A 17,075-nucleotide genomic window follows, 5' to 3' on the forward strand; every position below is an offset into this window, starting at 1 on the left:
AAATGCGGGAACAAGGGTAACACAACACCACGCTCGACCCATAAATTTGTAATGAGAGCAGGCTGGGCAGTTCGGTGTTCAATTGCATACGGTCGGGTGCTGCCCTTTCTGAATGACGACTACGCCTAAATGTTAAGCTGTAACCGGTTACAGCCATCTACAGTACTTTACGCCCCGTCCTCAGGCATCGCCGGATGTCCTGATCTGCTTCCAGGACGCGACCGGGCCTCGGCACACGTGACCGCGAGACGGCACGCGATTGGCCGAGCCCGCTGCGTCCAGCAGCATATAACCAGTCAGGCTGGAGCCGTCGCCACCAGACCGGATTACGTGGCGCGTGGCTGCGCCACTGTTCATCACACACAGGTGGCGGCACACGTGCCTCAGAAAAGTCTGAGTCGGGTCTGGAGTGCGAGTCCGAGTTCGGAGCCCGCCACTAGATCAAGACCGAGTCTAGAGCGCATCGGGAGCTAGTTCGAGACTCGCCATGGCGCTTCGGCGGTCGTCGTTCGCAGTGACGGCTGTGGTCCTAGTGCTGATGGGGACCGTTACAGGTAAGTGCAGCACTGAATCACGCATGCACATGCTGATCGCTAGTCTTGGTAAGATACAGCCGCTAATGTCAACGTTAATTCGTACTAGTTCCCACGGTGCCTCCGCGGTTAAAGGCGAGCTGACTCAGGCAAAGAGGTGCGGTACAGCGTTGTGCATTCACTCGCAGAAACGGACGAAGGACTGCGGTTGGTTGGTACAACCTGGCGTTCTATCGCATGCTTCTTTGTTCGATGAACGCCACTGCATTTATTGTACCTGATATATACTTGAACATGCAGTCGCTTCATTTATGTATACATATATATATATATATATATATATATATATATATATATATATATATATATTATGCGTGGTATAAATCAATGCATCGTATGTTCTTAACAACATCCTGTATCGCTGGGTTAAGGGGACAGGTTGCAAATGAGCATCATAGTGAACGCTATCTTAACGTTCTGAGATAATTTGTGCCGGACGCACCGCCGTGTGTGTGTGAGCAACGAGCGGCGCGCCCGGCGCAACTCCTCCAAAACACGATAACTCACGCGGGCTTACATAACAAAAACACACCCATATAACGAGTGGTAAGATTATCCGCTCAATCATAATCGCATCAGCCGGTGGGACTGGCCCTAGAGCGACTTCACGAGCGCCGCCCACCGGACTTGAGCGTTTGCTAGAGGGTTGTCTGTCCCGTCCGACCCCGCCTGACGCCTGTCGTCGGATTGCCGCTCCCGACCCCTGGCTGGCCCCCATCACGTCGCGATCGTCGCAGATCGGACAGATAGCGGCGGTTTAGTGTCAACGACGAAGGTCGGTGCACGGAAACGCCTTTGACGCGTCAGTGGGGATGGCATTACCGATAGCTTTTTTAGATTTTTAGATTTTAGATTGCCTCAGACCGTTGCGCCTTCTGTTAAAATTCATATGTGTGGAGGAAGGAGGCTTTTTCACCTACTGGCAACCCACGGTTCAAGGATTACAACTGGTTTGTATCATGGGCATCCCAATACATAAAATTGTCTCATACAAAAGTCGCGTGATAAGCATCGCAGGTTATTATGTTGGATGCCGAAGAAAACCACGGTGGACATGCCATATGCCGTGCACGAAACCCCACCGAACCTATCAGCCACACACCAAACAGATCGGATCTAATGAAACGTCACTGAGCTCGACTCATAGCAAGTTGTGTTGTGGTTGCGACCTGCTGAGGCTGTCAAACCGTTTACAATAGCAAAGCTTCCTGCTCGCCTCAGGATCTACACAACTGCTCAACGTTCTTCCTAGGCATAATTAATTCATCAACCTTCCCTTCCCCCATCATCTGTATTTGAATACCATGTGCAGATCTCTGTTTGATCGCCCCACTTTGACGTCACGATGCTGGTGGCAAGGATGGTGCTTGTCGCACTAAACTCAGCACCCATTCTCCCACATTGCGTTAAGCTGATATCCCGTCTTGTCAAGACATCTAAAACTGCTTAATTTGACCGCAGCTTGTGCAACATATATATTGGAGTACAAATAACACCATGAGTAACGCCTGCTTCCAGCGCCAGGCCATAGATAGCAACAGCACAGTCATTGAACATGAGTCATGCGGCGTGTGGCTTATTTCCGATATCGTGTGATGTCGGATGCCTTGGTGTTAATATGTATCGTAATACTGCACTTTCAGTGCTAAGCCTTGACCCGGAAATGAAAAAGACACGATGTGTTTGTGAGCCCTGGACGATCTGTGTATGCAGCAGTGGGACCTTTAGTTAAACTGTGTCATGCGCCAGAAAGCGCGCTGAAAAGGAAGTGATAGAAAGGGAAAGCACCAAAACAGAGTAGGTGTAACTTTGCCCTTGCTTGTTTGGACGCTGGCTAGAATACCAGATCAAAAGCTTAAAACGGCCAAAGAACGCAGAGAAGGCTGTGTCAATCACGCCGGGTGGCACTCCATGGCTTAATGCTGATTTTCTTTAGCCTTGAAGATCTGGTGGAAAACGGATGCACAAGCACTAATCAACAAAGCAGTATCAACATTAGATTCTTAGTTTCGAGAGCTAAGCTTGATAAAACGTGCTTTGAGGGCCCTGAAAAAAATGCGTGCATGCATGCGTTCAGTTGTTTGGATGGGCGTCAATTTTTGTAAATAATTAGGGCGAGGTGCTAAGCCGAGGACCTGTCGATCCAACCCCCCCCCCCCCCCCCCACACTCCTACATTTGCTCGATTAAGGGATTGAGTCCGGTTTTTTTACTAACGACAATTTTGGTTTTTAATTATGTCGCCTTTATCAAAACAAAGTGCATGTTGCGTATATATTCAACACTAATTTTGGTGTCACATGCAGCTATAAACAAACCACTGCATATCACCAAGTAGCCAAATCATTGTCATGTTGTGCCGATTCACACTCCAGCATCTTTCGCAGAGCAGCACATGCCTTAAATCGAAATGTACGTTATATTCTCATCAATTTATAAATGTATGAATCTGCATGCCCTTGGACGCTGTCATCAGAAATGTCAGCAAGAATACGCATCAGAGATGAATAGATGTGTCGTGGTGTTGGCAGTACTCCAGTAATGAGCAAACCCCGAACTGCCATCAAATGAAGTGTCATCAGATGGTGCTGCACGTGTGGTGGACTCCTGATTGGGTTGAGCTTGATGAACGAAAGAAATTTACGTCAGTCAGTCGAAATTTTTTAGAACAAGATTACCATCGTCTGAAAGCACGGAAAAATGTTTAAAAGATTCTTAACCTTGAGACAGGATCACGTCGCATGCAAGGCACCATCAATAACCCCTGATCTTTTCATTAAGGAGTGCTCAGGATTAACACCACGGAAATCAGATACAATCCCGGATTAACGTCGTGTCGTCTTGTTTGAATGTCATTGCCTAAGGTCACTGAGTTCGAAGGCGCACATGTGTTGGCCAGCTGCGTCCAGCGAAAGGGTGCGGCTTGCCCGAATACGGGAGATGGATCTCGACTTCTATGTGTTTTTTTTTAGGCAGATTTGTAGAAGGTGTATCCAAAAGTTTAATATCGGCGGAGGCCTATAGAAGGATGTACATGTTTAAAGCCGTTGAAGCATTTCAGAACCGACTACGATCATTTGTGGCCTTCAGACCTTTGTTCATAAGAACGCCACACATGTTCATCCGCTCACCTATTTTCGTTTCAATATGGGAACATCTAGCAAACGCAACAGCAGTGCAATGCCCTACATTCCATCACCTCGTCACGCTTAGACAGTGTCAACTGCTGGTGCAGCTTTTGGGAGTGCTAGTGACTTCTGTGGAAGTCTCCATGAAGGCGAAGCCCGCTGATCGTCACTGGGACGGCCAACGTTAGTGTAGCGGTACAGCGGCACGTCAGTTTGGGATTCAGTGGACTTTTAATCATCCTGATGTCGGTGACGGGTGATATAACATTGCGTAGCAGTAACTGTCAGCCTGTAAGTGACAGATGAAATGAGATTGTCCGTGATAGATGACATGATGCTGTCAGTAACTGATGATGTCACCCTGTCAGGAGAAGGGGAGGCAGAGGGTCGTTACTCGCGCGCAGCCGGCCCAGCCCTCGGTCCAGGCATGCTGAGGCAACAAGTTCCCGGAGATCCCCGTCCGACCCCAGACACGTGACGTCATACCCTGGAGCTACGGCCCCGTGCGCTCTCGTTGATTTGCTGGCGCCTGCTCGGTGGTTCGTTGAAGCACGTGTAGAATTCCTCTGGTAGGGGAACGGAGGCCGATTAAAAATTTTACGGGGACGTTTTAAATTGCTTACTGAGTTGTATGCTATGATGTCACGCATGGAAGTGCAATGGCAGTATTTCTGAAGAAAACGGCACTCATCGTTGAGCTGAATATGCTAAAGAAGACAACACAAAGCGTTCTCTATAAGGCTTGTGGTGCGTGAAGGGATCGGGCAACCAAAAGTCGTAAAAGTTCAGTTATATTAGGACGAAACAATCAGCTGCGACATTAAAGGGCGTCGGCATAGCCAATGTTGATGTGCAACCGAGTAAATATTATAACTCAGTTTTATGAAAGTCGTCTTTTTAATAGCGCAGCTATGGATGCTGTCGTATTACAGGGTCCGAAGATAGGGGCTGTTATTGAGGAATGCAGCACTGGCAACCACAAGGCTAATGATAAACATCGCAGAATTATTGCCACATGCATTACTCATAACCCTGAGCACAACTTGAAGGGCCGGATATTGACCGCATGACCTGTGTTTGCTTGATAACATCGTTCAACCAACACTTCCTGGTACATGCAAGGTCGATAGCTGTCCGCATAAGAACTCTGCACTCATAACGTCTAAAACCAGGGGCTCCAGACCTTTCTTACTTACATCAAACCACATGAAGAATGCACTAATGACGCTGTTGTCGCGAATGGTGTCATTAATACCCCGGGATGTTCAATTCGAAGTGTGAATTTTGAAAAGTTTGTAATATGTATAAAACAGATATTAATGTATCTATTCATGGTAAAGATATTTGAGCTTTTGTATTTTTTCTGTTTACAATCAACGTTCAACTGCCTTCAAAAACGTCTTCGCGAGAGCGGACTGAACACGAACGCTGTTCACCAAAGTCCAGAATCATCCGCAGCTGCTGATGTGTTGCCGATGGCCTACTCACACTCTGAGCGCGGGTTCAGAGACCGGCAGCTCTAGTTCCCAGACGACAATGGTTGCCTTAAAGACGCGATCGAAATGTCCGGCACTTTTCAACAAACTGGCCAGATAGTGCGTGGTTCACCTACTTAAAGTACCCTCGCTTGCACTTCTAAAATTAGCGTTTCCAGTGCAACAAATAGTGGTTCCGTTTTCCAGCTTTCACAGCTTCTCCCTCGTATCTGGTGGTCATGTGTTGAGCGTCTGGAGCTCTGTTGGAAGCCACACTCCGTCTGTGAGGTCTGTGAGGAGTGTCGCAAATGCTCTCTTGCAGCCGAGTCAGTGAACTGGGCGTGGGCCACGCCGGGATGGCTCGTGCCGCCCCAGTGCGTGGGGGCACTTCAAACGAATGCGGCGCGTCTGCAGCGCGCCGCATTCGTTTGAAGTTTCGTACTACAGCGGCGCGCATGCGGAAGTGGGGACGACAGAGGCAACGCCTGCGGTCGCAGGCGAGTGAGTCAGCCACGTTTCAGTCACTGGTCGACGCACGCATCACGTCAGACATCTTGATGTGCGTCATGGGTCACCTAATTCCGGACCGCGAGACAGGCTCCGAGCACGCGGTCAAACGAGCACTAACCAGGGTTTTCAAGGAGCCGTAAATACGTGCTTCGAGCTGCAAACCTGAGGTTCAGACTCTCCAGTCCTCAGTTGTCGTGACACCAGCTGCGTTTGGGGACGTTGGTTTCCTGGTTTCCAGGGCCAGCATCCGGATGGCAATCGTGCACGATGCATTGAAGCGCGCGTGCGGCGATGTGTTTGATAAGACGGTTGATGCGTTATATTATCATATGCTTATGTGTCGCTTCCACGAAACCTAGGGTCCACGGTCCCCTCGCCCTTATGTCATCCCGTGGTCGTGCACATTTATACACGTTATACAAGTTATACTATCATATGCTTGTGTGTCGCTTCCACGAAACCTAGGATCCACGGTCCCCTCGCACTTATGTCTTCCCATGGTCGTGCACATTTCCATGCCGTCCTTTTCCAAAGGACGAGCAATCCGTGGGCTATGAATTGGGATGAGTGTTCATTTTGTTTCCTTCCATTACGAGATTCTGCTAGTGCTGAACCTAGTTCGCCAAGGAACGTCACTCGCTGTCACCACCTGAGCGACGCGACTGTATCTCTTCCTGTCCGGCCGCGCGGGGTGGCTGCTTTGTCACTCACTGCTTGTGCTGTTTCATACACACTCGGCGCTGGATTCTCCCAGGGGGGGGGGGGGGGGCTCGCCTCGTGCCGTACCGTGACCGTCGGAGCAGGACCGCGTGCCCGGCCGGCCCGCGGCGCCGGGTCGGGGCGTGAAGAGAGGCTTCGCAGCTGCGGCCGACCGGGAAACTCCAACGACGGGGTGGCGCGCGCCCAGGCGTGTAAGACGGCAGCCGTTGCCACTGGGCGGTCGTACTTGGAAGCGTTTACGCCCCTTGATGTAATCTGGGCGATGGGATTTTGGCTACGTCACTTTGGAGAGATCACCGTCTGTGACATCGGGATGAATGTTTGTGTGTTTTCGGAGGCTGGCTGGGACCAATATATCGTGGGCATGCGTGTTCGGTACATGGCTATCCTGAGAACAGCAAGAGCCATAACTGTTTTGAATCTGTGCCATCATCGGGAAGGTTTGGGTCTTTTTCAGATCCAGGTCATTGCCTTACGTGTGTATGGGTTCAAATAAACATTGAACAAAGGCCCGAGCTCAGGATGAACCTGCGCAACATAAAAGCACTGTTTCGCGCACTTTGTTCAGAAGCGTTGCCTATAACTACCTTATTTGTGTGCAGATATGCTTGTCTCAACACCAGGTTAGCTAGAACCCCAGGCCAAGATTACTGAAACTCATTTTTTACTCATTTCAGCCGCAATATTTTGGCCACGTTTTAGTATTTTGCCTACTGTATTTACCGTGTCTGCCCTCATCCCGCAACCTGGTAGAGGTGAGGAAGTTGATTTCATGCCCGCGAGGCTCTGAAAATACATAAAGACATGCCTCCAGTCTACCTGGTTGCTGACAAACGCCATTTTTAGGAGCGCTGTGTGGTAACTCTTCTGTAGGCGCGCGTGACAGGGCGGAGATACTCATTTGATTTGCATTGAATATTGCACGAAGGAATAAAGTGAATGCATCTTGAGCTAATCTTTCTTCAGCTTCCTTCGTCCTATGGACAATATGTAGCAAAGATGTAAAGCGGAAATTACATTTGTACGTCCAGTACTAGCAATACAAAACTGGGGATGGCGCCCGACGTCGGAGCCGAGCGGCGGTCGCCATCTGCGTGACCGGCCAAGCACGTGCGGAGGGCACGCTGCTACGTTTACAAAACCCTTGCACGATTCAAACTTGGTATACAAAAACATATATTGAGATCTTGTTCAGGTGGCCTCACGCTGACTTTTTCCGCGGGGATCTATCTTTGTTAGTTTAGAAATTGTACGGGGTCGCATCGCAGTCCCCTACTTCGCTTGCGTAATGAAAAGAGTCAACCCGGGTTATGGATTAGCAGCATATCAAAACCGTTATCATATAGAAACGCCCAGTACCGCAAAGCTGTCAATCTGGGCTAATTAATATTTGTGCTAGGACATGAGCCTATGACGAAAGATGTTGGCGCTTTTTTACCACCCATGAATGACACCAATGATTGTTAAGTCCCGAAAAGTTCTTGCTGGTTGCTGATTCACGTCGCCGCTCGTGCGTGCGCAAAATGACCATTGCATTCAATGCATCCCAAATCACCAATCAAGCACAACAAAACTGCCGCTCGTTTTTTGGTGCCCCAAGATCCCAGCGATGTGCGCCGTCTAGATCTTACCCCGTGCATCCACCTTATTGTTCAGTATCTATACACCGAGGCTGAAGGATGAAATTAATCGACATTCAACGCTTGTCCGTCGCCAAATGGGATCGATCTCTGGCCGCTGAGGCCTCTGATCACGGGCGCTCAGCTGACCCGCGCCACCCCTCGGCCCGCGTACCCGTACCGAGGCTGTGTGTAGTGAGTCAGCGGGCGGCTGCGGTGGCGCCATCTGCTCCGCGCCGTGCGCGTGGGAGGAGCCGCCCGCCGCTCTCCGCTCGGCAGCCGGACAGAGGCGTCGCTCCCGTCAGTGCTGCGTCAGAGGGGAAGGCCGGTCAAGGGCGAGAACCGACCGCGGACCGGAAGTGGAAGCCCCGTGTCCGGCGAGTCGAAGCCGTCAGTGAATCCTCGCGTCGTATCCTAGGTGCGCGGCTGGTAATTCCTGAGGCCAAATCAGACTTTTCGTAAAATATGCAGCTGGCTTTGTTAAGCGCGGATTCCTTCTCTTAAGTGAACTCATTAACACTGAACATGAAGCGAACAGACCGAAATGACCAGAGCGAACAACTTAAAGGCAGCTAAACAAACAAAAGCGGCGCGCTCACTGTGGCCTTATGTAGAAATCCGTAGGTGCATCATCCGCTTTGAATCATGCTGAAACACAATGTTTGTGGCATTCTGATCCATCGGAATGAGCCTGTAACGTCGAAGTACTGTCAAGGCTCCATCTCTTTTGACTCTATCCGGGCGGCGTTGTCCTACTTACCTCGTCAGCAGCATACGAGACGACGGGAATTAGAACTAACACGGACCGTAAAGTCTGTAATCGACACCAGACCCCACCCCTTATTTACGTGGAGGCCTTCGCCATTTGAAATTACAGTGGTGGGCGTATTTTGCCCTTTTGTGGACAGATGTTGCGGGTTGTCGCCGTGGGTCAGCGTGGCGACTTTTACATCCGCGCTGGTTTGGTCGGGTTGAATCAGCGACAACCTTTCGGTATTCATGTTGTGTTTGCTGCATACTGGAAGCATCCGCCGGTGGTGCGGTGGTGACTCAGTCCCCCACGTGCACGGCCTTCGGAAACTGGTCTGACCACTGGGCCAGAGGCCTGTGAGGTCTTGGCGGCCTTTATCAGCTCTGTCGTGCAGGGGGAGCTCAGGGGAAGGGTTTATTACCAAGCTGCTGACGACGTTGTCACGGTACGAAGACATTAAGAGAATGCATATCCTGCTGAGGTGAGACCCGTAGGAATGCGCACACGTGCGACTGGCTGAAATGCTGCATTAATCAAAACTGGCATTGCCGTAATGTGTGGTGTCCCTGAGTATCTAGCGTGGTTAGCCACATGCGGTTTTCATGGATATGCAAACAGCACTCAACGGACAACGATTTGGCTATTACTATTTATTACTTAGAACTGAAGTAATAACATTTGCATCGGTGAGAATGCTTTATATTTCTAACGTCTTGCCTGCAGGGCATTGATCGGTTTAGGCGGATGACCAGTGCGGATTGGTGTGAGATAAATCTGCTTGCGTGAAGCAGTGCGTGCTATAATATACGGCGAAATATTCGTTGAACATTAAATACCGCAATACGACATGAGTCGTCACTACCTTTTTGCAATTTTGCCTTCTGGTGGAGAGATGAACCTATCGTAAGATGGCTGCCTTGATAAGTACCGAGAAAACGGGCTAACGAAGTTTTGTCCTTAATCATAGACGAAAGCGAAACGAAAACGAAAACAAAAACCAGCCGGTCTTCATATCACTACATCACTTTATGATCCTTCCGTGACTCGCATTCCTAACACTTCCACGATCCATCGGAGCTAATCCCTATTTGTAGCAGAACTTCAACTTAAAACCATTCAAACCACACCAATCAAGGCTGCGTCTCCATGTTCCCATCCAGGTTCTAGCAGAGAGCACCGTGTATGCGCGTTTGCCCGTGTACTGTGAAAACGGTATGCAACGTCCTACGCTGCCAGCGCCTTACGCCATTGATAACGCTGACGTCTCATGCTGTTGATAACGCTGGCGAATCACGCTATCGATAACGCCGGCGTCTCACGCTGTCGAAACTCCGGCGTCTTACGCTGTTGCTAACGCTGGCGTCTCACGCTATCGGCAACGTCGGCATATCACGCTGTCGATAACGTCAACGTATCACACTGTTGATAACGTCGGCGTATCACGCTATCGACAACGTCGGCGTATCACGCTGTCGATAACGCCGGTGCTTCACGCTGTCGAAATTCCAGCGTCTCACGCTGTTGACAACGCTGGCGTCTCACGCTATCGACAACTTCGGCGTATCACGCCGTCGATAGCGTCGGCGTATCACGTTGTCGATAACGTCGGCGTCTCACGCTGTTGATAACGCTGGCGTCTCACGCTATCGACGTCGGCGTATCACGCTGTCGATAACGTCGGCGTATCACGTTGTCGAGAACGTCGGCGTATCACGCTGTCGATAAAGTCGGCGTCTCACGCTGTCAGTAACATCGGCGTCTCACGCTGTCCATAACGTCTGCGTAGCGCGCTGTCGACAGTGTCGGCGTCTCCCGCTGTCGATAACACCGGCGTCTCGCCGCAGGTGACCACGTGACTCCGGTCCACAAATGCTGGACGCCGCGGGGCACAGTCGGCATGTGTCAGACGGTGAAGCAGTGCAGTCGGACCGCCAGCTTCACATACGTGCTGCGCTCGATACGAACGCGGCTCTGCTACTGGCGAAGCGGACAGCCCTTCATCTGCTGCCCCGCACCCGGTTCGTGAGCAGGGTGGAGTGTTTTACGGCGTGCCTGCTTCCTGGGGGATCACGCCTGACGATGAACCCTTGTGCGCACAGCCCTGGCAAGGAAACCGCTCTGGTTCAGAGCCACTCGGACTTGCCGGTTCTTCTCGAATCTTTGTTTGGGCTGACCTTCTGCATCAGAGTAGCTTTTTGTCGATGCCAACGATTTCATTTCGACCGCTCAGGTGTTGCATGAGGGTCCAAATACATCTTGCTCACCTGACAGTCTGGCCGTCCCCTGGAAGTCTGACCGTCCGCTAGTAGCCTGAACGTGACCTGGCAGGCCTGTCCTCCCCTGACGGCCGCCTCTCTGCGCCTGCCTGCCGCAGCGAGCGCCACAACCTCCGGTAGAGATTTCTGGCCGACCTTCTCCAGTGGCAGGCAGCCAGAACGACTGCCAACCGTCGCGCCCCTGCCGCCCCTGCCCGCTAGCCCGGAGCCGTCCGTGCCGGAGCAGGAGGGCGGGGAGGTACCCATGAAGGAGACGATGGACCAGATGCCGACGGTGAAGCCATTTCCGATGGAGCGTGAGGAGCGTGTCACCAAGAGGCCGAGGGCGAGGACCACGCGCCCACCGAGTCAGAGTCACGTGGATAACAGTGAGTGAACCTGTGATACGAAGGAAGGGTCGTGCACCACCTCGCAGAAACACGTCGCGCATTGGTATAAGCCATAGCCGAAGGGTTGTCGCTTGTATCTCCCGGCTTATTTTGCTGGTCAAACGATGTGTGCCTAATCGCGTTTTCCCAGTTAGACTTACGCGCGTTCCTAAGGCGGCCGGTGAGCAATGCTGGCCCGAAAATATGCATCATACTGAGCAGACGGGACGAAAGACTTTTAAATGAAGCATCTGAGGTGCGGTGGTGTCCGAGCTGGGCGTGTCTACTGCCGTATGTGACCCGTCCGACCCACCCACGGGAGGCGACGCACCCCACTTGTGGCGTCGGGCCGTGATATCGAGCCGGGCCATCGCTCTAACGCTTCATCGCGTCCTGCGACAGTCCTCGCGGGCAATGGCGGCACTGAAAGACCGGTCGAGCTGAAAGGATTGTGATCTGGCCCTTTCCCGCCCCGCCCGGCCCCGACGAGCCGCCAACTGGCCCTGTCCCGCGCCACTCAGTCCTCTCCCGTCCCGCCCGGCCCCGACGAGCCGCCAACTGGCCCTGTCCCGCGCCGCCCCGCCCTGTCCCGCGCCACCCAGCCCTGTCCCGCGCCGCTCGGTCCTGCCCCGCGCCACCCACCTGTCCCACCCCGCCCAGCCCTGACGAGCCGCTAGCTGGCCCTGTCCCGCCCCACCTAGCCCTGATGAGCTGCCAGCTGGCCCTGTCCCGTCTCGCCCAGCCCTGACGAGCCGCCAGCTGGCCCTGTCCCGCCCCGCCCAGCCCTGACGAGTCGTCACATGGCCCTGTCCCACCCCGCCCAGCCCTGACGAGTCGTCAGCTGGCCCTGTCCCGCCCCGCCCAGCCCTGACGAGTCGTCAGCTGGCCCTGTCCCGCCCCACCCAGCCCAGACGAGTCGCCAGCTAGGCCTGTCCCGCCCCGCCCCGCTCTGTCCCTCCCCGCCCAGCCCTGACGAGTTGCCGGACGGCCGGCAGTCTGCGGCCGATCCGATCCGGTGGTGGTGGCCGATCCGTCTGCGGCTGACATTCTGCGGCACCTCCACCCGGACGTCGACCCCTTGTTCTCCGTGGCCGGCGGCGCCTTTGGCAAGGAGGCTCGCGTCGCCGGGGGCTCCACCAGCGTCAGCGGCCGCTGGCCCTGGATGGTGAGTGCTGGCCGCACAGCTGGCCAGAAGCGGCAGCAGCCTGTCCCACGTGTCCTGACCGGCGTGAGCGTGCTCTGGTGTCACTGCGCTTGGTGGAGACCTGCTGACCATCTCTGCTGGGTGGTCGTGGTGACTTTGCGCTCGAACTACGCAGGATGGAGAGACTGACATTTGCGCTATGCTTCGCCACTTGATAAGACGGCCGCAGGCCGAGAAGCTATTGAATACTGAAAGCCGCGGCGTCCCCCGCGTCCAGCCCGTTTGCAGCGCCACCTTGGCCGCGACCGAGGCCCATCTGCTTCGACGCCCCGCGGGATTTTGGCTCGCATGTATTGCACAAAAATAAATACGTATGGGTGAGAAGGTCTCACTGAACCAGTTGAGACCTCAATGACCTCAAAGGTTTCAAGTCAAACTGATGTTGAGGTTACTAGAGTTCACTAAAGAGCAAGGTGCGTCCGTTGAAATACAAAGATTAAAGGTTTAAAGCATACGAAATCGAATTTCATTAACCAATTTAAACAACACTATTTTTGGAAGTTCACTCATACCCCTTTAAACTTTCAATCACGGGTCAGATCAGATGACGTTAACCTGCTCACTACGGCACATACACAGCTCCAGCATTTCCCTTTTGTCCCTGCTTGTGAACGCGTTTTTAACGGCCAAATAACCAATGTCATTTATTTACCGAAAATCCCTAAACACACCAATTGTACTATGGCGGCCTATCTTTCACTCAAGCTTTAGCAAAATTGATTCAGACCGAAAGGGTTACCAGCCTTTTAACATTTTTCACGCCTTTTCCGGGTGGACCTCTGTGGGTCGCTTTGGGTCAGTGACCTGGTATGACCTGGAATGATAGGTTCGACAGAGGGTGTTAAAAAAACAAGGAACGGGTAAGCGAAATGTCAGTCCTCTGTGCTTTTGAGATGTTTTGTTTGCCGGTGAAAAACTGAAGGGGTCTCGAAATGCCTCCATCGGCCCGGCGCGATGACACATACGCTTTAGATGGCTTCAGTCCTTGTAAGCTGTTTGTGTGGTCACACTTCTGTGCTGAACTGCTCCAAAAGATTGATGCCGTTTTCAATCTAAAGAGCAGTCTTGTCCCTTGCCCCAGGCCGTGATCGGGAAGGCCAACGGCTCAGATATCACCTGGCTCTGCGGCGGCAGCATAATCGATGAGTACCACGTCATCACAGCGGCGCACTGCGTGCAAGGCAGGTCAGTACCACGTGACCACTCAGTCCGCCGCCGCAGCCGTGTCTCAGAAACCGGTCGGTTGTCAAAGCTGGTAAGCCCGGGAGTGGAAAACCCGCCTCCAAGCTCCGAACGGAGCCCTGACGTGGAGTTCCAGCTGGACAAGCTGTGTCCCATCGCCGGGAAAAAAGTGTCGCGTGTAGGGCCACATGCCCTGCGACATGGTCACGAAATGTCACGCATTACACAAAGACTGCGGGAAAGAATTCGATGGCGTGAGGGTGGATTATCTGGTAGAAGCAGATAGCTTCGTCGCACATGCCGGCGGTGTTTTTTTTTTTGTGCTCATTATTCGTTCAACACCCAGCCGGATTCCTGCGGTAAATTTCTGAACGGGTTTGGAGAATTACACGCGTGTGGGTAGTTGAAAATGCCAGGTTCCAGGGAAATGATGAATAGCACAGGCGCCTGTAATCAGCGATGCTGTTTTTTCCCCTTTCTGATATCCTTGATTTTGTATGGTAGGCGGGCGACAGTGCAGTTTTGTACAGTACACGTTTAAAAGTCCAGCACATCAAATGTCACACTAGTGTCGCACTGTCCCGGCCTGTGACCGTGTTTGAAGTGGGCGCAACGCGCAGCAGTGCGAAGGTATTCCAGTATTTAATTATCATACCCGAACTGTGAAAGTTATCAGGGAAGTGGAAGCGACATGGCTGTGTCCCGCAAGGAAGTCGCTAACAGGATCCGTCCAAAGCCCATGGTGTGCACACGGAAAGGCCGCGTCCGCGCCTCCTGTGACGTCGAAGTCCTGGAACTTACCGGTTACCATTTGTCCACAACTTGAACGGCAGATTCCTGCATTTGTATAAGTTTCGAAGTGGGTTCATTGACGGGTTACTAGCGTATAAAGCCACATTAGGAAAGTTATCACGCACTTTGCGTACCTACGGCTTCCCCCCAGCCTTTGCCGTTAGCCTGACAGGGAAAGCCGTCGCTAATAACACCCTAGGCGATGCGGCGGAAAAATTTTGGTCTGAAAATGTCGGTGCCTAGGCATGATATGCTTTCTAAACCCCAGAGTGTCTTGGATCGGAAGAGCTCATTGCATGCAAGCGGGGGCGTTGCTGGATTTCAAGCCACCGGCGGCCAACGCTAATTCCCAGGCACGCACCGAAGCACAACAACCTTGCTTATGAACCAGGGCCGGCGCAGCTCCCAGCCGAGCTGGAAGGCATGAAGCCACGCGAAACGAACGCGTGTTCAAAAGAAGAGTAGGCACTTAAGATTTGGCTAAGAATCCAGCTGGGCGTTAAACTGAGCAGCACGCAACATGCACGCTGGCACGTTTTCCCTTGTCGCCGTTTCCGCTCCGCGCGGCCGTGGACCTGCCGCCACCAACGCCCGCCTCTCCCTCCAGGCCGAACGTGGTCCACTTCGGCGACTCCAACATCGCGGCCGACTTCAACAGCGGCGACCAGTCGGAGCGGCGGCGCATCGCCAAGATCACGCTGCACCCGAGGTACCGGCCGCCGCGCGCCTACCACGACCTGGCCGTGGTGACGCTTCGCCGGGCGGTGCAGTTCTCGCGCCGGGTGAGGCCCATCTGCCTGCCGCCGGCCGACCTGCGGCTCCGGCGCGGGCAGACGGCCAAGATCACCGGCCACGGCTACATGGAATTCAGTGAGTCTCCGAATATGTTCGGCGGAAGGCTCGACGAATGGGACTGAACGGTCAGGAGTGCGCAGTCGTGTACTTTGAGCGTTGTCGTGGGCTGTTGTACCGCATCACGCGTGCGCAGCACCCTCCAGTTGATTTATATAGATGCTTCGCGCGTTCATACATTCACAGCCTATTTATAGTCGTTTTCCTACATGTATCACCGCATCGTCCCTTCTAATGAGGATGGATAGTAATGGTGATTCACATCTTGTCATCGCCCATGACCTCGGATCTCGACACTCCATTTGCTACCCTCCACGAGAGAGCCTGCACGTCCAGACTCTCTGCCACCCTCAGCGTTTCTTCCTCGTGTTCACGTGTCACATGTGTGGCAGACGGCGGCGAGCTGACGCCGCAGCTGCAGGAGGCGCAGATCAAGCTGGTTCGCCGCAAGGTCTGCAACGCCTCGTACGCCCGGCTAGGCGATGCGTTCTTCGACAAGTTCCCGAACGGCATCCTCAGCCACGTGATCTGCGCCGGCCAGGAGAAGGGTGGCGTCGACGCCTGCCAGGTGAGGCCCGGCAGCTGAGGCTGCGTCATCACTGCCACAGATCATAGACAGCAACCGTCGTCATATGCTCTTTTGATCCAAATGCTGCTCAGCGGTCTCTGAAGCCGCCTGAGCGTCCGAGTAATGTAGCCGGATGTCGCCACTGATGGGATCGTACCTCAGTTCGTCTTTCCAGTCCATCTGTGGCGTGTTGCACCACACAGAACTGATCTGCCCCTGGCACCATTTCCGTGCGGACAGCAATGAAGGTTTCAGGCTGGTCGACGCGTATGGCGTCCGCCACAGCGGCCCCCCCCCCCCCCCCCTCTCCTGACCGCACCTTTGCCGTCCCTAGGGCGACTCGGGCGGACCCCTGATGCAGCACGACGACGTCAGCAACACCTACTACCAGATCGGCGTCATCGGCAGCGGCTTCGGCTGCGGCAACCCCGAGTTCCCAGGCCTCTACACCAGTATCAAGCACCACCTCAACTTCATCCGGGCCGTGACCAGGAGTCGAAGCAGCCGACTGTCTGACCTCACGGAGGCGATCGTGCCGCGCCGGTAGCGCGCCGCTGGCCGGGACGCCAAGCTCGCCGGTCCGCCTGCCGCGGCAGAGATCCGACCGGGCCACGGATCCATGCGGCAGAGATCCGACCGAGCCACGGACCCGTGCGGCAGAGATCCGACCGGGCCACGGATCCATGCGGCAGAGATCATTGTGACGGGCCACCAGCTGAACCGAGCCGTCGCGGTCAGCGCAGCCAGCAGTGATCAGCTTGCCACGCTGACGCTGCGAACCGCCGAACAGTGCGGCCAGCTCGTGCGCGGCGGCCGTGTGCTCCCAGCTCTCACGAGCTGTCACGCTTGGCGGTGGGTCTGTTGAACGCTCGGCTCGAGCGGAGGCAGTGACAGCGGGACACGTGAGGCCACCGACGTCTGCAGGACAGAAACGGGTCTGCACTGTCGACCTGGCATGTTTCTAGTGCAGGCAAGCCATCGCGATCTGTAAAGTTGCTTTGCTTGTGGTTTGTCATGTAATTTGCCAAGTCCTCGGAT

The 17,075-nt window shown here is 53.6% G+C and overlaps 1 protein-coding gene across 2 annotated transcripts; it reads left to right on the forward strand.

The window, feature by feature from the left end:
* Positions 1 to 352: 352 nt before the first annotated feature.
* On the forward strand, positions 353 to 16,682 carry LOC119107074 (venom protease). Of its 2 annotated transcripts, none has more exons than XM_037230433.1 (8): positions 353 to 554; positions 10,640 to 10,813; positions 11,170 to 11,439; positions 12,435 to 12,604; positions 13,725 to 13,828; positions 15,225 to 15,487; positions 15,862 to 16,037; positions 16,372 to 16,682. In XM_037230433.1, exons 1-8 carry the CDS (start codon positions 488 to 490, stop codon positions 16,582 to 16,584), a joined length of 1,437 nt encoding a protein of 478 aa, XP_037086328.1. In that variant the 5' UTR covers positions 353 to 487; the 3' UTR covers positions 16,585 to 16,682. The 2 variants fall into 2 exon arrangements, with proteins under 2 accessions (XP_037086328.1, XP_037086326.1); XM_037230431.1 differs by lacking the exon at positions 353 to 554 and adding an exon at positions 9,208 to 9,276.
* The last annotated feature ends 393 nt before the right edge of the window (positions 16,683 to 17,075 follow it).

The sequence above is a fragment of the Pollicipes pollicipes genome, unplaced genomic scaffold (assembly GCF_011947565.3).
Source record: "Pollicipes pollicipes isolate AB1234 unplaced genomic scaffold, Ppol_2.1 Scaffold_6686;HRSCAF=7923_pilon_pilon_pilon, whole genome shotgun sequence".
NCBI classification, from domain to species: Eukaryota; Metazoa; Arthropoda; class Thecostraca; order Pollicipedomorpha; family Pollicipedidae; genus Pollicipes; species Pollicipes pollicipes.